Source organism: Oryctolagus cuniculus, chromosome 5 (genome assembly GCF_964237555.1).
Source record: "Oryctolagus cuniculus chromosome 5, mOryCun1.1, whole genome shotgun sequence".
Lineage (NCBI taxonomy): Eukaryota > Metazoa > Chordata > Mammalia > Lagomorpha > Leporidae > Oryctolagus > Oryctolagus cuniculus.
This window is the reverse complement of record NC_091436.1, coordinates 93,628,507-93,645,722: the sequence shown is the minus strand read 5'-3', so window position 1 is coordinate 93,645,722 and position 17,216 is coordinate 93,628,507. Positions and strand designations below refer to the sequence as shown.

Genomic DNA, 17,216 nt, shown 5'->3' with positions numbered 1-17,216 from the left:
GTTGGTTCACCCTCCAATGGCCGCTGCGGCCGGCGCACTGCGGCCGGCACACCGCGCTGATCCCATGGCAGGAGCCAGGTACTTATCCTGGTCTCCCATGGGGTGCAGGGCCCAAGCACTTGGGCCATCCTCCACTGCACTCCCTGGCCACAGCAGAGAGCTGGCCTGGAAGAGGGGCAACCGGGACAGAATCCGGCGCCCCGACCGGGACTAGAACCCGGTGTGCCGGCGCCGCAAGGCGGAGGATTAGCCTAGTGAGCCGTGGTGCCAGCTCTTATCTATTTTTGAGATGTCTGTTTCTTCTAGTAAAAGCTCTCTACAGAATACTCCCTCATAAATGTTATAAATATCTTTCCCAGTTTGTGTGCCCCCTTCATGAACTCTTTTGGTTTTGTTTTGCATTACACATTGACATTTTTAAAAATATAATCAAATTTTTCAAACTTTTCCTCTCTGGTTGCTGCACCTGAAATTATGCTTAAGAAATATCTTCCCATCCCCAGAATTATATCTATATTTATCTGTATTTTCTTCATCTTTTTTTCTTTTTGGTCTCACTCGAATGTTATCTTCATCCTATAAAATGCAGATCAATTTTTAATATAGCTAAACAATTATCCTTATATTATTTATTCAGTCATTTTCTCACTAATATGAAACCTTTTATCATATCCTATTTGCTTATGACATTCTTTCATACAATAATTCATTTTGAAGGCTGGATATTTCCACATTTACCATTAGAAAAAAATGAATTTTCCAGCAAATTTAAGAAACATTATTTTGGAAGTCTTGAATTGTAAAATTACTGGGGAAAGTTCTTATAATTTTTAAATTAAAATGAGGTCATGTAATTGTGTTTACCTAACAATAAACATAAACATAGGAATTTTCAGAATTATTTTAACCCCGTGATGCACCAAATTGCCTTGAAGGAGGCTATCACCTGATTTAGTAGAAGTATCACACGAATCACAAAGGAGAAAAACAGGAGGGAAGAAACGCACGAGGATTCTCAATTGGCTTTTTCTCTTTCAAGAGAATGAGTAGTTTTTACCTTTTTTTAAATATACATATAAAGTCTCTATTCCTCCTCAATTCTTCTGATAAAATTTAGGTAGTAATGCGGCGGGTGAGGGGTAGCCGAGGAGGGGCTCTTCTTTTTTTTTTTTTTTTTCCACCAAGATCACCGTTTATTATTGGAAGAGAACTCACCTAATGGGCGGAAGTCGGAGAGGGGCAGTTGAGGGTTCTATCAAAGAGGCTCTCTAAATAAAACGTACAGACAAGATTTAAGTCGTACAGGTCCAGCAAAATCAAATTGCGTATGCTCTGACCTCGCTGGAAACTGTCCTGTCCATGTTCAAGGCTAAAGAAAATTTGGGAGCCTTGAAAATTCATGCCACACTACACACACTGGGCACCTTTGAACAAGGCAGCAAAGGTGACAAACATTATCCGCATCGCTTTGCAGACCACAGAAACTGAGATTCCAGCATCAAAGACTGACCACGTACAGGAAAGTCAAGACAGACGCGGCGGGGGCCAATTACACAGGGCCGGAAGCCCGCATACGAAAGCAATCCCGCGGGCTTGGCCTCCCTTCTCGTCAACGCTCTCCGTGGTGCGGCGGGCGCAGGGCCGACCCCGAAGCTGTGCGTCGAAGGGCGGGCGGGGCTCACTGAGAGGTAGGCCACGAAGTCCGCTAACATTTTTTTATGGCCACGAGGAAAAACCTATCAAATCACCCTAACGACGCCCTCGGCTGAAGCCTGCTAGAGAAATTGCACTTCCACACCGCGTCCTTCGAGCCGTCAATAAACTCTCCCGCCTCTGAGTCGGTCCCGGCAACCTTTGCGCCGTGCACAGCCACGCCCGGGCGCGCCTGAGCCCCTTCGGCCGCCGTCAGTCTGGTGTTGCTATGGAAACCGCGCTCCCACGGCCATGTCGCTACAACAGGCTCCTCCGTCGCGCGTGTTCGTAGAATTGGTTCCTTGGGCGGACCGGGGCCGGGAGAATGTGGTCTCAGGAGAAACACTGCCCGGAGTCCGCCGCCCCCTCTCCTCTACACAGACCCAAACCGCCACCCGCGAGGTGCACGTAAGTGGCACCGCAGAGGTATCTGCGGGCCCAGACCGGGCGCAAGTGGCGGTACGAGTGAGCAGCACCAAGGAGGCTGCGGCGGAAGCCAAGAAGAGCGTTTGCCGACGCCTGGACTACATCACGCAGAGCCTTCAGCAGCGGGGTCTGCAGGTGAGCGCGCAGCCCTGGCGCCACTTGCTGTCGGACGGACGGCACACGGGGACCCTCAGATGCCGGGCCCAGGAGCCCTGGGGCGAGGATTACCGGGCTGAGGTTTCTGAGTGTTTAGGACGCCCTTGTCGCCGGGTATCCCAGGACGCATCCTTCCGTAGATAAAGCAATGGAAAAATCAAAGAATGCCAAGTGGGTAGGTTTTTTATTGGGAAGTATTTGCTGCAACGGTTTTGTTTTTAATTTTGAAATTATGAAAAGTTAAACGAGAAATGTTAGATGTGAACACCTGCCATGATAGGGTGCTGAACGCTAAACATATTTGATTTATTCCACACCGAGCAATTGGCAAGGAAAGAGCATAGTTTCCTTCCTCCTAACCATGAAAACTTTACCTGGAGTGGTTCTTCAGTGAGTTTTACAGACAGTAACATTGGGGTAAGGCTGTTAACTTTAAAAATTTAGCCTACGTATTGAAGATGTCACACATATGAAATACTTCTACTTACCAGAAATGTGCATGTTGTCAAACACCGCTAAACATCTCAACTTAAGCATGCTTCTAAGGAAGGAAAAAAAATGAACTAGCACACAGTAACCTTACTGTGCATTTTTAATAGCCCCATTTTCCAAATTTAAATAGGTTAAGTAATACTCTGAACTTTAGGGCAGTATTTGAACTCATGTGTTTCTGAAAACACACACTAGATTAGATCACTTTCAAATGTACTAGGCTCCAGATAATTAGAATAAAAGGAAGTTAGAAACCACAGAGGCCAGCTACCTGTTTCCTCACTTTACAGAGTAGGACCTTCCAGGGACACACTTGTGGCTCATCCAGGTGACACTGAGTTGGTAAAAGTGCACATTCTCCCTTCCAGTCTATTGGTAGAGATTTCAGATCCCGAAAAGCAAGTCTATATCTGGAAACATAAGTGTTTTTAAAAAAGTCATTTGGAAAAAAATTTGCATGAAATGATTTTACAATTTGAATTCAACTGCTAATTATAAATAACATGAATAAAGTATATTTAATATGAAGAAAAATACTTCCTGCAAAAACTGCTGCCAGGACACCACAATCCTGTTTGAATAATATAATTAATTCTTAAGTCATTTACAGAAAATGTAAACTAAGCTTATTTGGCTCTGAATTCTAGTAAGTAAGCCAAAATAAATTATTAAATTCAGCTCAGAGTGATTACATTAAGATTCAGTATTCTTTGTGAGACATAGAAGGACCAGTTATTTCTTCTAATCGAAGAAAGCAGTCATGTAGATTGAATAATACAAAATATAATTTATATTTTCAGGATAAATTTTGGGTCTTCACAAAGTCCTTTTCATGTTCAACTTTGCAGTCTTGGCATTGGAAGGTTTATAAACATCCATCCTCTGCTTAAAGGGCTCCTTATAATCCAAACTCTTTTGCTTAATAGATGAAACCGAACTCTTTATCCCCAATTCCTGTCATTTCTCTCCCCTCTTTGACAAGCTGACTTCTTTTTTTTTTCTTCAAAGAACCAACCCAAAGCTCACCTCCTTGACGATCCTTTCCTAACACTAATCTCTGCCAAGTGACATTTCATTCCCTTAACACCCTGTATTATAATTCTTGATTTACTTGTCTTCCATATTCTAAACCTCTCCAGAGCAGAAACCATTTGTCTTTCTTTTGCATTCATGGATATGTTCCATATATGTCATATAATGTATATTCAGAAAAAATGGGTTTGAATGAATAAAAGAAAAAAGGAATGAAAAACTACATACATAAATAATTATTTCAGCTATATTGTGGATCATAGAATTATGAGCTTATGTGAATAGATAACCCTCATTTTTGGGGTTGGCTTCAAATGTGTTCAAATTCTAAGTATTATTTACTCATTCAACCAACAAACATTTATTAAGTATTCCCTATCACTGTTCATGTTGAAATAACACTTAACATAACTTTGTCAGTCTGTTTGCACTGCTGTATTGAAATGCCACAGATTGGGTAGCATATAAACAACAGAAAGTTATTTCTCATAGTCCTGGCGACTGGGAAGTCCAAAATCAAGGCACCAGCAGATTTCATGTCAGCTGAGGTCCCATCCCCTTGGGCATAGATGGCTCCTTCTCTCTGTGTCTTCATGTAGTGAAAGGAGAAGGCAGTTCCCTGGGGCCTTTTTCATGTCTCATTCCTTATTCCATTCACGAAGGTCCCGCCGTCAAAGACTACCTCCTAATACCATCACATTGGTGATTAGACTTCAGCGTATGAATTTTGGGAGCACACATTCAAACCATAGCAATATGTAATTACTTAGTCTTCTATTTATATGCCCCCCATAAGCTTTAAGTTCTAGTATTGGCCAGTATTTCTCAACATACTGAAAATTGTATTTAAAAAAATATGTAATTAATGCCTTAGGTTTGCTGGGCACTAGCAGTACAGAATGAGTAAAACTCAGGCGCTCTACTGAGGGAGTCTCATGATAGGGACAGACTAATCTATATGGTAACTGCTGTGATGAAAATGTGTACATGATACAGTACAGTAGCATAAAATAAAAAGTAATGATCTTTTTATTTGAGGAATTCCAGAAGGATTCCATATCAAATTTTAAACAATGCTGAAAGGAAAGCATTCAGTTCCACATTAGATATCTCTCTCTCTCCCCTCTCCCCCCCCCGCCTTTGTTGCTCTGCCTTTCAAATAAATAAATGAATAAAATGAATTTTTTAAATAGTTGCGATTTTATTCTAATAGCTATAATTACCATCCTTGTCAAAATGAAAACCAAAAACAAGTATCCAAAAACAGTTACTAATAGTATACTGAAAGCAGTAAGAGGTTCCATGACACTAAATAAAATAGTTCTGAGGTTGTCACCAAGATAAATTTAACAGCCCTCCCCATCCTCGAATGACCACGTGAGTACAAGGCTGTGGAATGCAGGGTGACTCAAAGACAGGTGAGCCACAGGGATCTCTATTATGATTGTGCAGAATGGATTGCGGTTGGTTTTGTCACTGGCTTTCATGTTCCCAAAGGGAGCAGCCAATCTAATAGACCAACACTTAGGTGGTTACCACAAAACCTGCACTAGGCAGTCTTGCTGCTGTGTTCAAGTATTCTCCTCTTGTATTTTTAACTATTTTTCTTAAATGCACTGAATTCATTTTAAAAACCAACAACCATCAAATGGATCTTCCTCATGAGCATGCCCAGCTCTTAATTTAACACTTGGAGGCCTGGTGTCAATGCACCTAAGTCCCTTCTCAGGACTAAACAGTGCATTGGTTTTCTTTTTGAAATTAAAGAAAAAAAGCTGAGTAATATTGCATAGGGTACCAGAAACTGTCTTTGTTGAAACAGAACTATTTACATTAAATAAATACCTGGCAGCAGGCTGCATCTGCACAGGGACAGCATGGAGACTGTCATGGAGACTGCTTCTGACACTCAGGACCACCAACTCACACATTTGCCACATGCAAGGAAAGTGGAGGGCAGAGAGGAAGAAGTGGAGGTATTCTCATTCACTTCTGGCCCTGAAGCTGATTGGACAGCCAGTGCAGTCCATCATGGAGCCCAACCCTGTGGGGAGCAATCCGGACTAGACTAAGTTACTCGAATTAAGACTTATTCTATGCATCTGCTCTCCCACAATGTGGCGTTGGGAGAGAAGTAAACAGCTTCCGCACAGCTGCCTCCAGTTCAACTAATAAACTGTAGGACTTGCTCCTGATTGGAGGAGAGCAGCGTACTCGGCGTGTGGGCAGCCGAGTTAGGATTGGCGGAGGAGGACTATAAAGGAGGAGAGAGACGGCATGCACCAGGAACATCTATGGGGAACATCTAAGGGAACCCGTGCAGCCCCCGAGAAAGCCGGCCGGCGGTGTGCCGCTCCCCTGCGGAAGTGGGGAATGTGGCCAGGGGGAACTGCCCTTCCACGGAGGTGGAAGGGATAGTAGCCAACCCGGGAAGAACCAGCAGCAAACCCGGGGAGGGCCGAGCAGACGAAAGAACAGCGCAGGGTCCTGTGTCGTTCCTCCACGAAGAGGGGGAGCGACATAATGGTGCCGTGACTCGGATATGAAGCCTAGGCAGGGTTCTGTGTCGTTCCTCCACGAAGAGGGGGAGCGACACAACCCCACTGGTGACAAAGGTGGGGGGGAAGGTTCCAATTCCTAAGGGAGTGTAGCACTAGCTGATCTGTGATTTCAATGCATTCATGGTACTTGGGAAGTCCTGCTTGTTGGCAGACGGACACCAGGAGGACCACATCTCACAGCTCATCCTCAGCCAGCATCCTCATGAGTTCCTCCTGTGCCTCATTCACATGCTATCATTTCTGTCCATTGTAAAAATCAATCTCAGGTATTTTGGAAGTAGTGTTGCCATAGCTGCTGAATTTTGTCCTGACTACTCAGTAAAGATGATGTTCTTTTTTTTTTTTTTTAAGATTTATTCATTTATTTGAAAGGCAGAGTTACAGAGAGCAGGGAGAGAGAGAGAGAATGATAGTCCATCTTCTGGTTCATCCCACAGATGGCCACAAAGGCCAGGGGTGGACTAGGCAGGAGCCAGGAGCCTCATGCAAGTCTCCCACATAGGTGGCATTTTCTGCTGCTCTTCCCAGGCCATTAGCAGGAGACTAGATAGGAAGTGGAGCAGCTGGTACTTGAACCGGCACCCATATGGAATCCCAGCATCACAAGCAGTGGCTTTACCCACTAGGCCACAATGCCAGCGCCAGAAGCTGATATTCTTGTATTCAGCAGTCTCCACATTGAAACCTGTGGTGGCAATGGTGTCATGATTTCACCAAGCTTCAGCTTCCACAGAATAATCATCTTCCTTGCAGCACCCAGGCCTGCCAGCAGGATGTACATTTCCTTTTTGCCAAAATGGCCCTTGAAGAGGTTTGCAAAGATAGTCCCCATACTGTGGACAGTAGAAGCTACAGTAGCCACAAAGATCTGTGTGGCCACTGGTCAGATTCAGGCAGTGGTTGCATTCTCACAAGATGGCAGCTCTAAGTAAATATTGTTAAATATATATACAAATTTGCTTGTTTGCAAGGATGAGAGTAGCAGACAAGTTCATTTCACTTTTTTTTTTTTTTTGAAGGGCAAGCATTTAGCCTAGTAGTTAAGATTCTCACATCCCATACTAGAATCCCTGTTTCCATATCTGACTCGGTTCCTGACTATAGCTTCCTACTAATACAAACCCTGGGAGGCACCTAACCCTAACTTCAGGCAGATGATATATTTCTAATTTTAAGGGAATAACCTGAGATTCATATCACTTAGGACCAGACATCTCAAAAATCATATAACTAGAAGAAAAATTAGAACTCTGCCTTCTTATCTCCTGAGGTAGAAATTTTCATATTCTGTTTGTTGATCCATTGATTACTTTAATGGTTTTCTCCAGTTAGAATTTAACTATCTCAAGGAATCTAAAAATTGTCTTTAAAGGTGATGGTCCGAATGATCGGGTTCCTGCCACCCATGTGGAAGACCTAGACTGAGTTTCTGGCTCCCAGCTTTGGCCCACAGCTTAGACTGTTACGGGAATTTGGAGAGTGAACCACAAGATGGGAGTGTGCACTCTTTCTAAGAAATATAAATAATAAACCCTTTTGAAAAGTAATTAAGAAATTTAACTTTTTCACAATTGTGCACCCTATATTTTCCCAGGGAATTAAAATATACTTGACCCAGTTCAATGTTTCAGGAAACATCTATGTTATAATAATATTTACAGCATCCACTTTTTTTTTTTTAATTTGCCAGGTAGAGTTATATACAGTGAGAGAGAGAGAGAAGAGAGAAAGGTCTTCCTTCCGTTGGTTCACCTCCCAAATGACCACCACTGCCGGCGCTGCACCGATCTGAAGCCAGGAGCCAGGTGCTTCTTCCTGGTCTCCCATGTTGGTGCAGGGGCCCAAGCACTTGGGCCATCCTCCACTGCACTCCCGGGCCACAGCAGAGAGCTGGACTGGAAGAGGAGCAGCTGGGACTAGAACCTGGCACCCATATGGGATGCCTGCGCCACTGGTGGAGGATTAACCAAGTGAGCCACGGCGCCGGCCCCTACAGCATCCACTTTTGCTGAATGCTTTCTTTATGCCAATACTTTAATAATTTTGTATGGTATACATGGTATTAACCAGATTTTATAGAAGTAGAAAATAAGGCTCAAAAAAACTGAGTGACTTTCTTTACCAGCTAATATAAAAATTACTATAAATGGGAGCCAGCACTCTGCCATAGTGGGGCTAAGCCTCTACTGCAGTGCAGGCATCACATTATGGGCATCGGTTCATGTCTCGACTGCTCCTCTTCTGATCCAGCTCTCTGCTCTGACCTGGTAAAGCAGTGGAAGGTGGCCCAAGTGCTTGACCCCTGCAGCCACATGGGAGGCCCAGAAGCTCCTGACTTCAGATCTGTTCAGCTCTAGCCATTTTGAATTCATCTGGGAAGTGAACCAGAGGATGGAAGACTTTCTCTCTGCCCTTTGCCTCTCATTGTAACTCTCTCAAATAAATAATCTTTTTTTAAAAATTACTATAATGAAGTGACTAGTGAAATTTAAGCAAATATTACAGGTTTCTCAGTTTATTTTAGGTAAATTTTCAGAAAATTCTAAAGCATCAAAGTCATTTTTTTAATACTGTGTATCTTCCTGATTTTAATAAGTTTGAATTTCTGATTCATGTTTAAGAGTGATTTCATTTATCAGCCAAAGATTTAGTAATCACACTTTTTGTACTTTTCGTTTCAGACAGAAAATGTAACTGTGACAAAGGATTTTAGAAGAGTAGAAAATGCTTTTCACATGGAAGCAGAGGTTTGTACTTTTCTTAACAAATAATTGGAAACAGCATGACTTTGTGAGGATAATTTATCATTTATTTATATTGTTGAACTGAAATGTATACAAATATATACAAGAAATGCATCTCATACTTGATAAAAGATCATGTTTCTCAAAATCATTTTTGATGTGATGTATTTGTGCGAGCTTTTAAATTTAACAAGATTTGTGAGAAAAAGTTTAGTGGAATAAAAATAGCAAAAGAAATTTTTTTAATATTTTGAAAATTTTTTTTTTGAGCTAAAGAGAGACCTGCAATCAACTGGTTAAAACCCTTATTACCCATAGCAGTTACGGCGAGGCTAGGGCTGGAGCCAAGAGCCAGCAGCCAGGGGTACAATCTAGGTTTCTTAGCAGAAAGCTAAGAGACAGAAATCAGACCCAGGCACATTGTTGTGCAGCAAATTACCCTGACCAGCATCAGAGTTAAACAGAGAGAGAAAGAGAGAGAAGGAGAGGCAAAGAAAGAGAGGTCTTCCATCTGCTGGTTTACTCCCCAATTAGCTACAATGGCCAGAGCTGGGCTGAGCCAAAGCCAGGAGCTTCTTCCAGGTCTCCCACATGGGTAAGGGCCCAAAGACTTGGGCCATCTTCTACTTCTTTCCCAGGCCATAGCAGAGAGCTGGATCAGAAGTGGAGCAGCCATGTCTCGAACCGGCACCCATATGGGATGCTGGCACTGCAGGCAGCGGCTTTACCTGCTATGCCACAGCACCAGGCCCCAGCAAAAGGAATTTTTTAATGAAATAAAAATAGCATGAGAGAAATACTTTATTGCCATGTGAATAAAATTTTGATACTATTGATACTATTGCCTAGAGAGCGGGAAACACTACAAGAGGGAAATTTCCTCTCTGATACAAAAGTAAATGAATATGGGCCAGCATTGTAGTGCATCAGATTAAGCCATCTTCAATGCTGGCATCCCACATGGATTCCAACTCAAATCCCACTGCTCTGCTTCCATCCAGCTCCCTGCTAATGCACCTGGAAAATCAACAGAAGGTGGCCCAAGTGCTTGAGTTCTTGCACCCATGTTGGAGACTTGGATGGAATTTCAGGCTCCTGGCTTTAGCCAAATGAGCCGTCTGGTACACTCAGCAGATGAAGACCTCTTTCTCCCCACCCCCCGCCCCTGTAACTCTGTCTTTCAAATAAATAAATAAATCTTAATAATCAGTACTATAAAACAAATCCCCAAAATTTAAAAGTATTAAAATCATACAAATTTGACTATTTATCCACAGGGGAATTAAATTGTAAGCAATAACAAAAAGATCTTAAGGGGCTGGTGCTGTGGCGCAGCGGGTTAACGCCTTGGCCTGAAGCACTGGCATCCCATTTGGGCACTGGTTTGAGACCTAGCTGCTCCACTTCCGATCCAGCTCTCTGCTATGGCCTGGGAAAGCAGTAAGAAGATAGCCCAAGTCCTTGGGCCCCTGCACCAGCATGGGAGACCCAGAAGAAGCTCCTGCCTCCTGGCTTCGGATTGGCGCAGTTCCGGCCATTGCGGCACGAACCATCAGATAGAAGACCTCTCTCTCTCTGCTTCTCCTCTGTGTAGCTCTGACTTTCAAATAAATAAATAAATCTTAAAAAAAAAAAAAAAAAGATCTTAAGATCTGCTATTTGGAATTTAAATAACATACATTTCAATAACCCATGGGTCAAAAAGAAATTGAAAGAGAAATAAGAAAATATATAAATTTAAGGAAGAAATCATGCCAATCCTACACAGACTTTTCCAGAAACTTGACAAGGAAGAAATACTTTCCAACTCGATTCTTTAGAACTAAGGGATAGCAAAACCAGCAAAGAAAACTAAAGACTAGTATCCATCATAAACATGTTTTTGTTTGTTTTAGAGAAAGAGAGAGAGAGAGAGAGGTCTTCCATCCGATGGTTCACTCCCCAATTAGCCACAACAGGCGGAACGGCCACAAATGGCCTCAACGGCCGAAGCTGTCCAATACAAAGCCAGGAGCCAGGAGCTTCTTCCAGGTCTCCCATGAAGGTGCAGGGGCCCAAGGACTTGGGCCATCTTCTGCTTTCCCAGGCCATAACAGAGAGCTGGATCGGAAGTAGTGCAGCCAGGACTAGAACTGGTGCCCAAGTGGGATGCCAGTGTTTCAGGCCAGGGCGTTAACCCGCTGCGCCACAGTGCCGCCTCCCAGAAACAAAGTTTTAAAAAATGAAATCCAACAATATTTGTGCATGTGTTCGTGTTTGTGTGTGTTTGAGGTAATACATAATGATCAAGTGTGGCTTACCCCAGAAATGAAATGCTAGTTTACCTTTGAAAATCAATGAGTCTAATTAAGGAACAAACCGTGTGCAACAGTTTTGGTGAATCCCACATCTGTTACGCTAAGTGAAAGGAGTAAATCTCCAGGCCTGCACTGTGGCACTGCCTGCAATGCCAGCATCCCATATTAGTGCAGATTCAACTACTAGCTGAGCTGTTCCACTTCCCATCTAGTTCCCAGCTAAAGCACCTGGGAAAGCAGCAGATCAGCATACATACCTTGTACTTCCATTTATATGACATTCTGAAAAGACAAATCTGTAACAACAGAGAACAGATCAGTGATTGCCTGCATCTTACAGTTGAGGAAGGAACTGATAATAAGGGATTAGTTGAGGGTGGTAGAACAGGTATAAATATCTGTCATGGTGATTACAAAGCTTTAAATGTTTTTTCAGAATTAGTGGAATTTTTCTCTCCTCCCCCAAAATGTGGAATATATGCAGTGTATGTAAAGTAAGAAATTAATTTAAATTAACATGAAGTGATAATTTTTAATCTGAGTGGCTCCTTTATACTACTAGTTCTATATTTGTATATGTTTGAAATTTTATATAAAAAGTAATTTTAAAAGTTAAAAAACTAATAGCAGAAGAGGTCCACAAGGATCATAGAAGTCTAAATTTTACATGTTAAGGAATAAAAGAGAGGAGGATAAAGTAGAAACTATGGAAAGCAAAACAAAGATTGGTCAAAGAAATACCATGAAAATAGTCTGTTGGAAGCCAAAGACTCGGGAATTTGTAATTCAATATAGACAAGAATCAAGTGTGAGCAGTGTAAAAGAATAAATAGGAAGCAGGAGAACGGATAAGGATATCAAAGGCAATTTCATAAACTTTCTTAGAATGTAAATATAAATGCAGATAAGAGATAAGAAAAGTAACAGTAATGAAATGGAAGCAGGATGGACTGTTCTGTCAGAAATTAGTCTTTGAAAGTCTACTGGATTAATTGAAAATACAGACTGGTTCACTGTAAAAACAATTAGAACATTTTGGAGTACCCCAGTATTTTGCAGTTTAAAGTAATGAACTGAATCTTCACTACCTTGCCCTGTTGCTCTGATACTGAAACAAGATAAAACATTAGTCTTGAATGTATAACGTTTATGATAAAAGGCAACTATTGTGCATTGTGTGAAATGAGGTCATCTCACCTTTCTATTTTTGGTCTTACTCTCTAGTACTTGTACTTTTTTGTTTTATTTATTGAGTTTGTATAAGTGTTCTTAGAAAGAAAAGGTTTTGTTCTCTTCCATAAAAAGTTTAAAGACTATGCTTTTAAAGTGTTGCTGGATTTGAGGACTGCTTCCACATATTTAAAGGCAGAGAACACAGTGAAATAGATTAATTTCCACATGCTGATCTTAAATTAACTATTGGAAGAAGAAATATACCTTAATGACGGCAGTGAATTATGACATAATTACTGCAATCAGAAGTTCATGGCATAGATTAGATTAAAGGTTCATAAGAAATTTATCAAGGTTAGAATTTAGCCAAATAATAAAGCTGAAGCCACAGCCCTCCAATTTCACAAAAAAACTCTGGCTTAAAATGAATTTTTAAATATTCAAGTCAATATTTAAGCAAAATTCATCAGCAAAAATCTTAGCTCTAATAAAGTAATTTGGTTGTAAATATCAACTGATTTTTTTCTTATATGTTCCACATTATAAAATAACTTTGTAATCTGGCTTTTCTTTTTTATATCATATTTAGAGAAAATTTTGAATCTGACAGGAAAATAATATCAAGCATTCTCATTTACAGGTCTGCATTACATTTACTGAATTTGGAAAAATGCAAAATATCTGTAACTTTCTTGTTGAAAAGCTAGATAGCTCTGTTGTCATTAGCCCACCGCAGTTTTATCATACTCCAGGTTCTGTTGAGAATCTTCGGTAAGTTTAAGCACTTGTTTAAATAAATTATCAACTTGTTAAATAAAATCATTCATTGCTACATTCTTTGAATGTCATATTGATAACCTTTGCATTTTCATTCCTAAGGCGGCAAGCCTGTCTTGTTGCTGTTGAGAATGCATGGCGTAAAGCTCAAGAAGTCTGTGACCTTGTTGGCCAAACCCTAGGAAAACCTTTACTAATCAAAGAAGAAGAAACAAAAGAATGGGAAGGCCAGGTAGATGACCGCCAGTCATCTGGACTCTCAAATTCACTCACAATACAACAAAAAATCAAAAATGCAACAATGCATGCTGCTTCGAAAGTTTTTGTAACTTTTGAGGTAAAGGGGAAAGAGAGGAAAAGAAAGTATCTCTGAAATTCCAATCAAAATATATTGTGTTTGTATTTCTTACCTATTTTTATACTTTATATAATGTTTTCTTTTATCCTGAATATGTAACTATTACATAATAGATAAACTTTGTCCAAAATATAGTCCACTCTTGAATATAATCCCACAGAATATTTACGTTAACTTTCCATTTCCAAAAATGTACTCTAAGAAATATTCTTGAGAATAAATATATTAGGTGCACACTTGTGTACTGGCAATTCATACAAGTGCATGTGTGAGTAATAGTTCTACAGGGAGAAATATTGAAACATTTATTTCATAATTCTGAGTTTTAAGCTAATATTTTACAGCCATGGTTTAACAAGTTAAAGTCTAAAAATTGTAAGACAAAAGTGTTCATAAATGAAAGGGAATTTTATTTTCCATTAAATTTTTTAAGTTCATCCTATTCAGTCTTGGATTTTATTTTACCCTACTTATAAACTAATATGTTAACCTATTATGTTTTCATGGATGATGAGGGAAAACAGGAAACTCCTGCAATAGAAACAAAGAACTGTTATTCATGACACAGCAAGGAGCAGTAACATCAGCATATTTTCATTGGTTCTCCTCATCCCAAGTTCCAGGAAGGCAATGCAATATGGCCATATACAGCATAACTACACATACAAGGGGGTTTTCATTATAACTGAGGAATACTGATCAGGCTTGGAGGACTCCCTGCTTTTTATCATGAAGAGAATTAACCTGTTCTTTGTCCTGGAGGGAGATACTGCCTTGTCCCTCAAGGATGCTCACTACAAACTCAATCTTAGAAATGGCCAAGGCAAAGAGCAGTCAGTCTTGCCTTCTTGGCATATCCAGCAAGATGTGTAGAAGAATGAGATCCATTAAAGACTACCTCTTCCCACACCCAATGGTTTTCTTAATAGGTGCAGAGACCATTTTATTAAGATATGGAACACTGACTCTTAACTAACAACTTTGCAACATTAATAGAATGATAATGTATAACTTTTAAGAAAAGGTATTCTAGGAAGAACTTTTTTTTTTTTCAATTCAAAATAATATATATATATATATATATTTTTTAACTTTCATTTAATGAATATAAATTTCCAAAGTACAGCTTATGGATTACAATGGCTTCCCCCCCCTTAACTTCCCTCCCACCCGCAACCCTCCCCTTTCCCACTCCCTCTCCCCTTCCATTCACATCAAGATTCATTTTCGATTCTCTTTATATACAGAAGATCAGTTGAGCATATATTAAGTAAATATTTCAACAGTTTGCACCCACACAGAAACACAGAGTGAAAAATACTGTTTGAGTACTAGTTATAGCATTAAATCACAATGTACAGCACATTAAGGACAGAGATCCTACATGAGGAGTAAGTGCATAGTGACTCCTGTTGTTGACTTAACAATTTGACACTCTTGTTTATGGCATCAGTAATCACCCTAGGCTCTTGTCATGAGCTGCCAAGGCTATGGAAGCCTTTTGAGTTCACCAACTCTGATCATATTTAGACAAAGTCATAGTCAAAGTGGAAGTTCTCTCCTCCCTTCAGAGAAAGGTATCTCCTTCTTTGATGACCTGTCTTTCCACTGGGATCTCACTCACGGAGATCTTTCATTTAGGTCATTTTTTTTTTTTGCCAGAGTGTCTTGGCTTTCCATGCCTGAAATACTCTCATGGGCTTTTCAGCCGGATCCGCATGCCTTAAGGGATGATTATGAGGCCAGAGTGCTGTTAGGACATCTAACATTCTATGGGTCTGCTGTGTATCTCGCTTCCCATGTTGGATCGTTCTCTCCCTTTTTTACTCTATCAGCTAGTATTTGCAGACACTAGTCTTGTTTATGTGATCCCTTTGACTCTTAGTCCTATCATTATGATCAATTGTGAACAGAAATTGATCACTGGGACTAGTGAGATGGCATTGGTACATGCCACCCTGATGGGATTGAATTGGAATCCCCTGGTATGTTTCTAACTCTACCGTTTGGGGCAAGTCAGCTTGAGCATGTCCCAAATTGTACATCTCTTCCCTCTCTTATTCCCACTCTTATATTTAACAGCAATCACTTTTCAGTTAAGTTTCAACACTTAAGAATAACTGTGTATTGATTACAGAATTCAACCAAAAGTATTAAGTAGAACAAACAAAAAAATACTAAGAGGGATAACGTATTAAGTTGTTCATCAACAGTCAGGGCAAGGGCTGATCAAGTCACCGTTTCTCATAGTGTTCATTTCACTTTAACAGGTTTCCTTTTTGGTGCTCAGTTGTCACCAATCAGGGAGAACATATGATATCTGTCCCTTTGGGATTGGCTTATTTCATTCAGCATGATGTTTTACAAATTCCTAACAGGGATCACTTTTCAGTTAAAATTTAAACACCTAAGAATAATTGTGTGTTAATTACAGAGTTCAACCAATAGTACTAGAACAAAAAAAAAATACTAAAGTGGATAAAGTATTACATTGTACATCAACAGTCAGGACAAGAGCTGATCAAGTCACTGTTTCTCATAGTGTCCATTTCATTTCAGCATGTTTCCCCTTTGGTGCTCAGTTAGTTGTTGCCAATCAGGGAGAACATATGATATTTGTCCCTCTGGGACTGGCTTAATTCACTCAGCATAATGTTTTCCAGATTCCTCCATCTTGTTGCAAATGACCGGGTTTCATTGTTTTTGACTGCTGTATAGTATTCTATAGAGTACGTGTCCCATAATTTCTTTATCCAGTCTACTGTTGATGGGCATTTGGGTTGGTTCCAGGTCTTAGCTATTGTGAAATTTGTTTGTTTATTTAAGACAGAGTATTCCCATCCACTGTTCACTCCCCAAATGCCTACAAGGACCAGGAGTAGGTTGAGGCCAAAGCCCAGAACCAGGAATTTAATACAAGTCTCCATGTGAGTGTCAAGAACCCAATTACTTGAACTATCACCATTGCCTCCCAAGGCCTGCATTAGCAGGAAGCTGACAGCAGGAATCAGGGTTAGGTATTGAATCCAGGTACTCTGATGTGGGATCGATTGGCATCTTAACTACTAGGCTAAATGCCCATGCAAGGAAAATATTTTTATGCCAAAAATAAAAGATAATATATGGATTAGATTCCCTTCAACAAGGCTTCATAGAATTGTACAATACAATGCAAGCCACATATATACTTTAAAATTTAAAACAAACCAATTTTAATAACATTTTATTTAACCCAGTAACCCAATGTATCCAAAATATTATTATTTCAGCATGTATTTGATATTTTAAAATAAATGAGATACTATGTTCCTTTTTTTGTATTGTCTTCAAAATTCAGGGTATATTTTACATTAAGGCATCCTTCAATTCAGATGTTAAATTGTCATCACAAATACAGGTAGAAATAGTCATATACCCAAGTTCCAGATATGCTTAAAAAATCAGAAAACTGGATCAAGAATCAGTTTTCAATTAATTAAAATTAAATAATATTTAAAATTCAGTTCCT

General features: G+C 40.2%; 1 protein-coding gene across 1 annotated transcript; it reads left to right on the top strand.

Moving 5' to 3' along the window:
- Positions 1 to 1,882: 1,882 nt before the first annotated feature.
- Positions 1,883 to 14,150, top strand: IRAK1BP1 (interleukin 1 receptor associated kinase 1 binding protein 1). The gene is made up of 4 exons (XM_002714542.5): positions 1,883 to 2,253; positions 9,041 to 9,106; positions 13,214 to 13,344; positions 13,453 to 14,150. Exons 1-4 carry the CDS (start codon positions 1,945 to 1,947, stop codon positions 13,721 to 13,723), a joined length of 777 nt encoding a protein of 258 aa, XP_002714588.1. The 5' UTR covers positions 1,883 to 1,944; the 3' UTR covers positions 13,724 to 14,150.
- Positions 14,151 to 17,216: the final 3,066 nt, after the last annotated feature.

Excerpts from the sequence above, each read along its gene's own strand:
- IRAK1BP1 (XM_002714542.5), top strand. The coding sequence starts at position 1,945 with ATGTCGCTACAACAGGCTCCTCCGTCGCGCGTGTTCGTAGAATTGGTT. Across the intron at positions 9,107-13,213 it reads CTTTTCACATGGAAGCAGAG|GTCTGCATTACATTTACTGA; the intron begins GTTTGTACTTTT and ends TCTCATTTACAG. Across the intron at positions 13,345-13,452 it reads GGTTCTGTTGAGAATCTTCG|GCGGCAAGCCTGTCTTGTTG; the intron begins GTAAGTTTAAGC and ends TTCATTCCTAAG.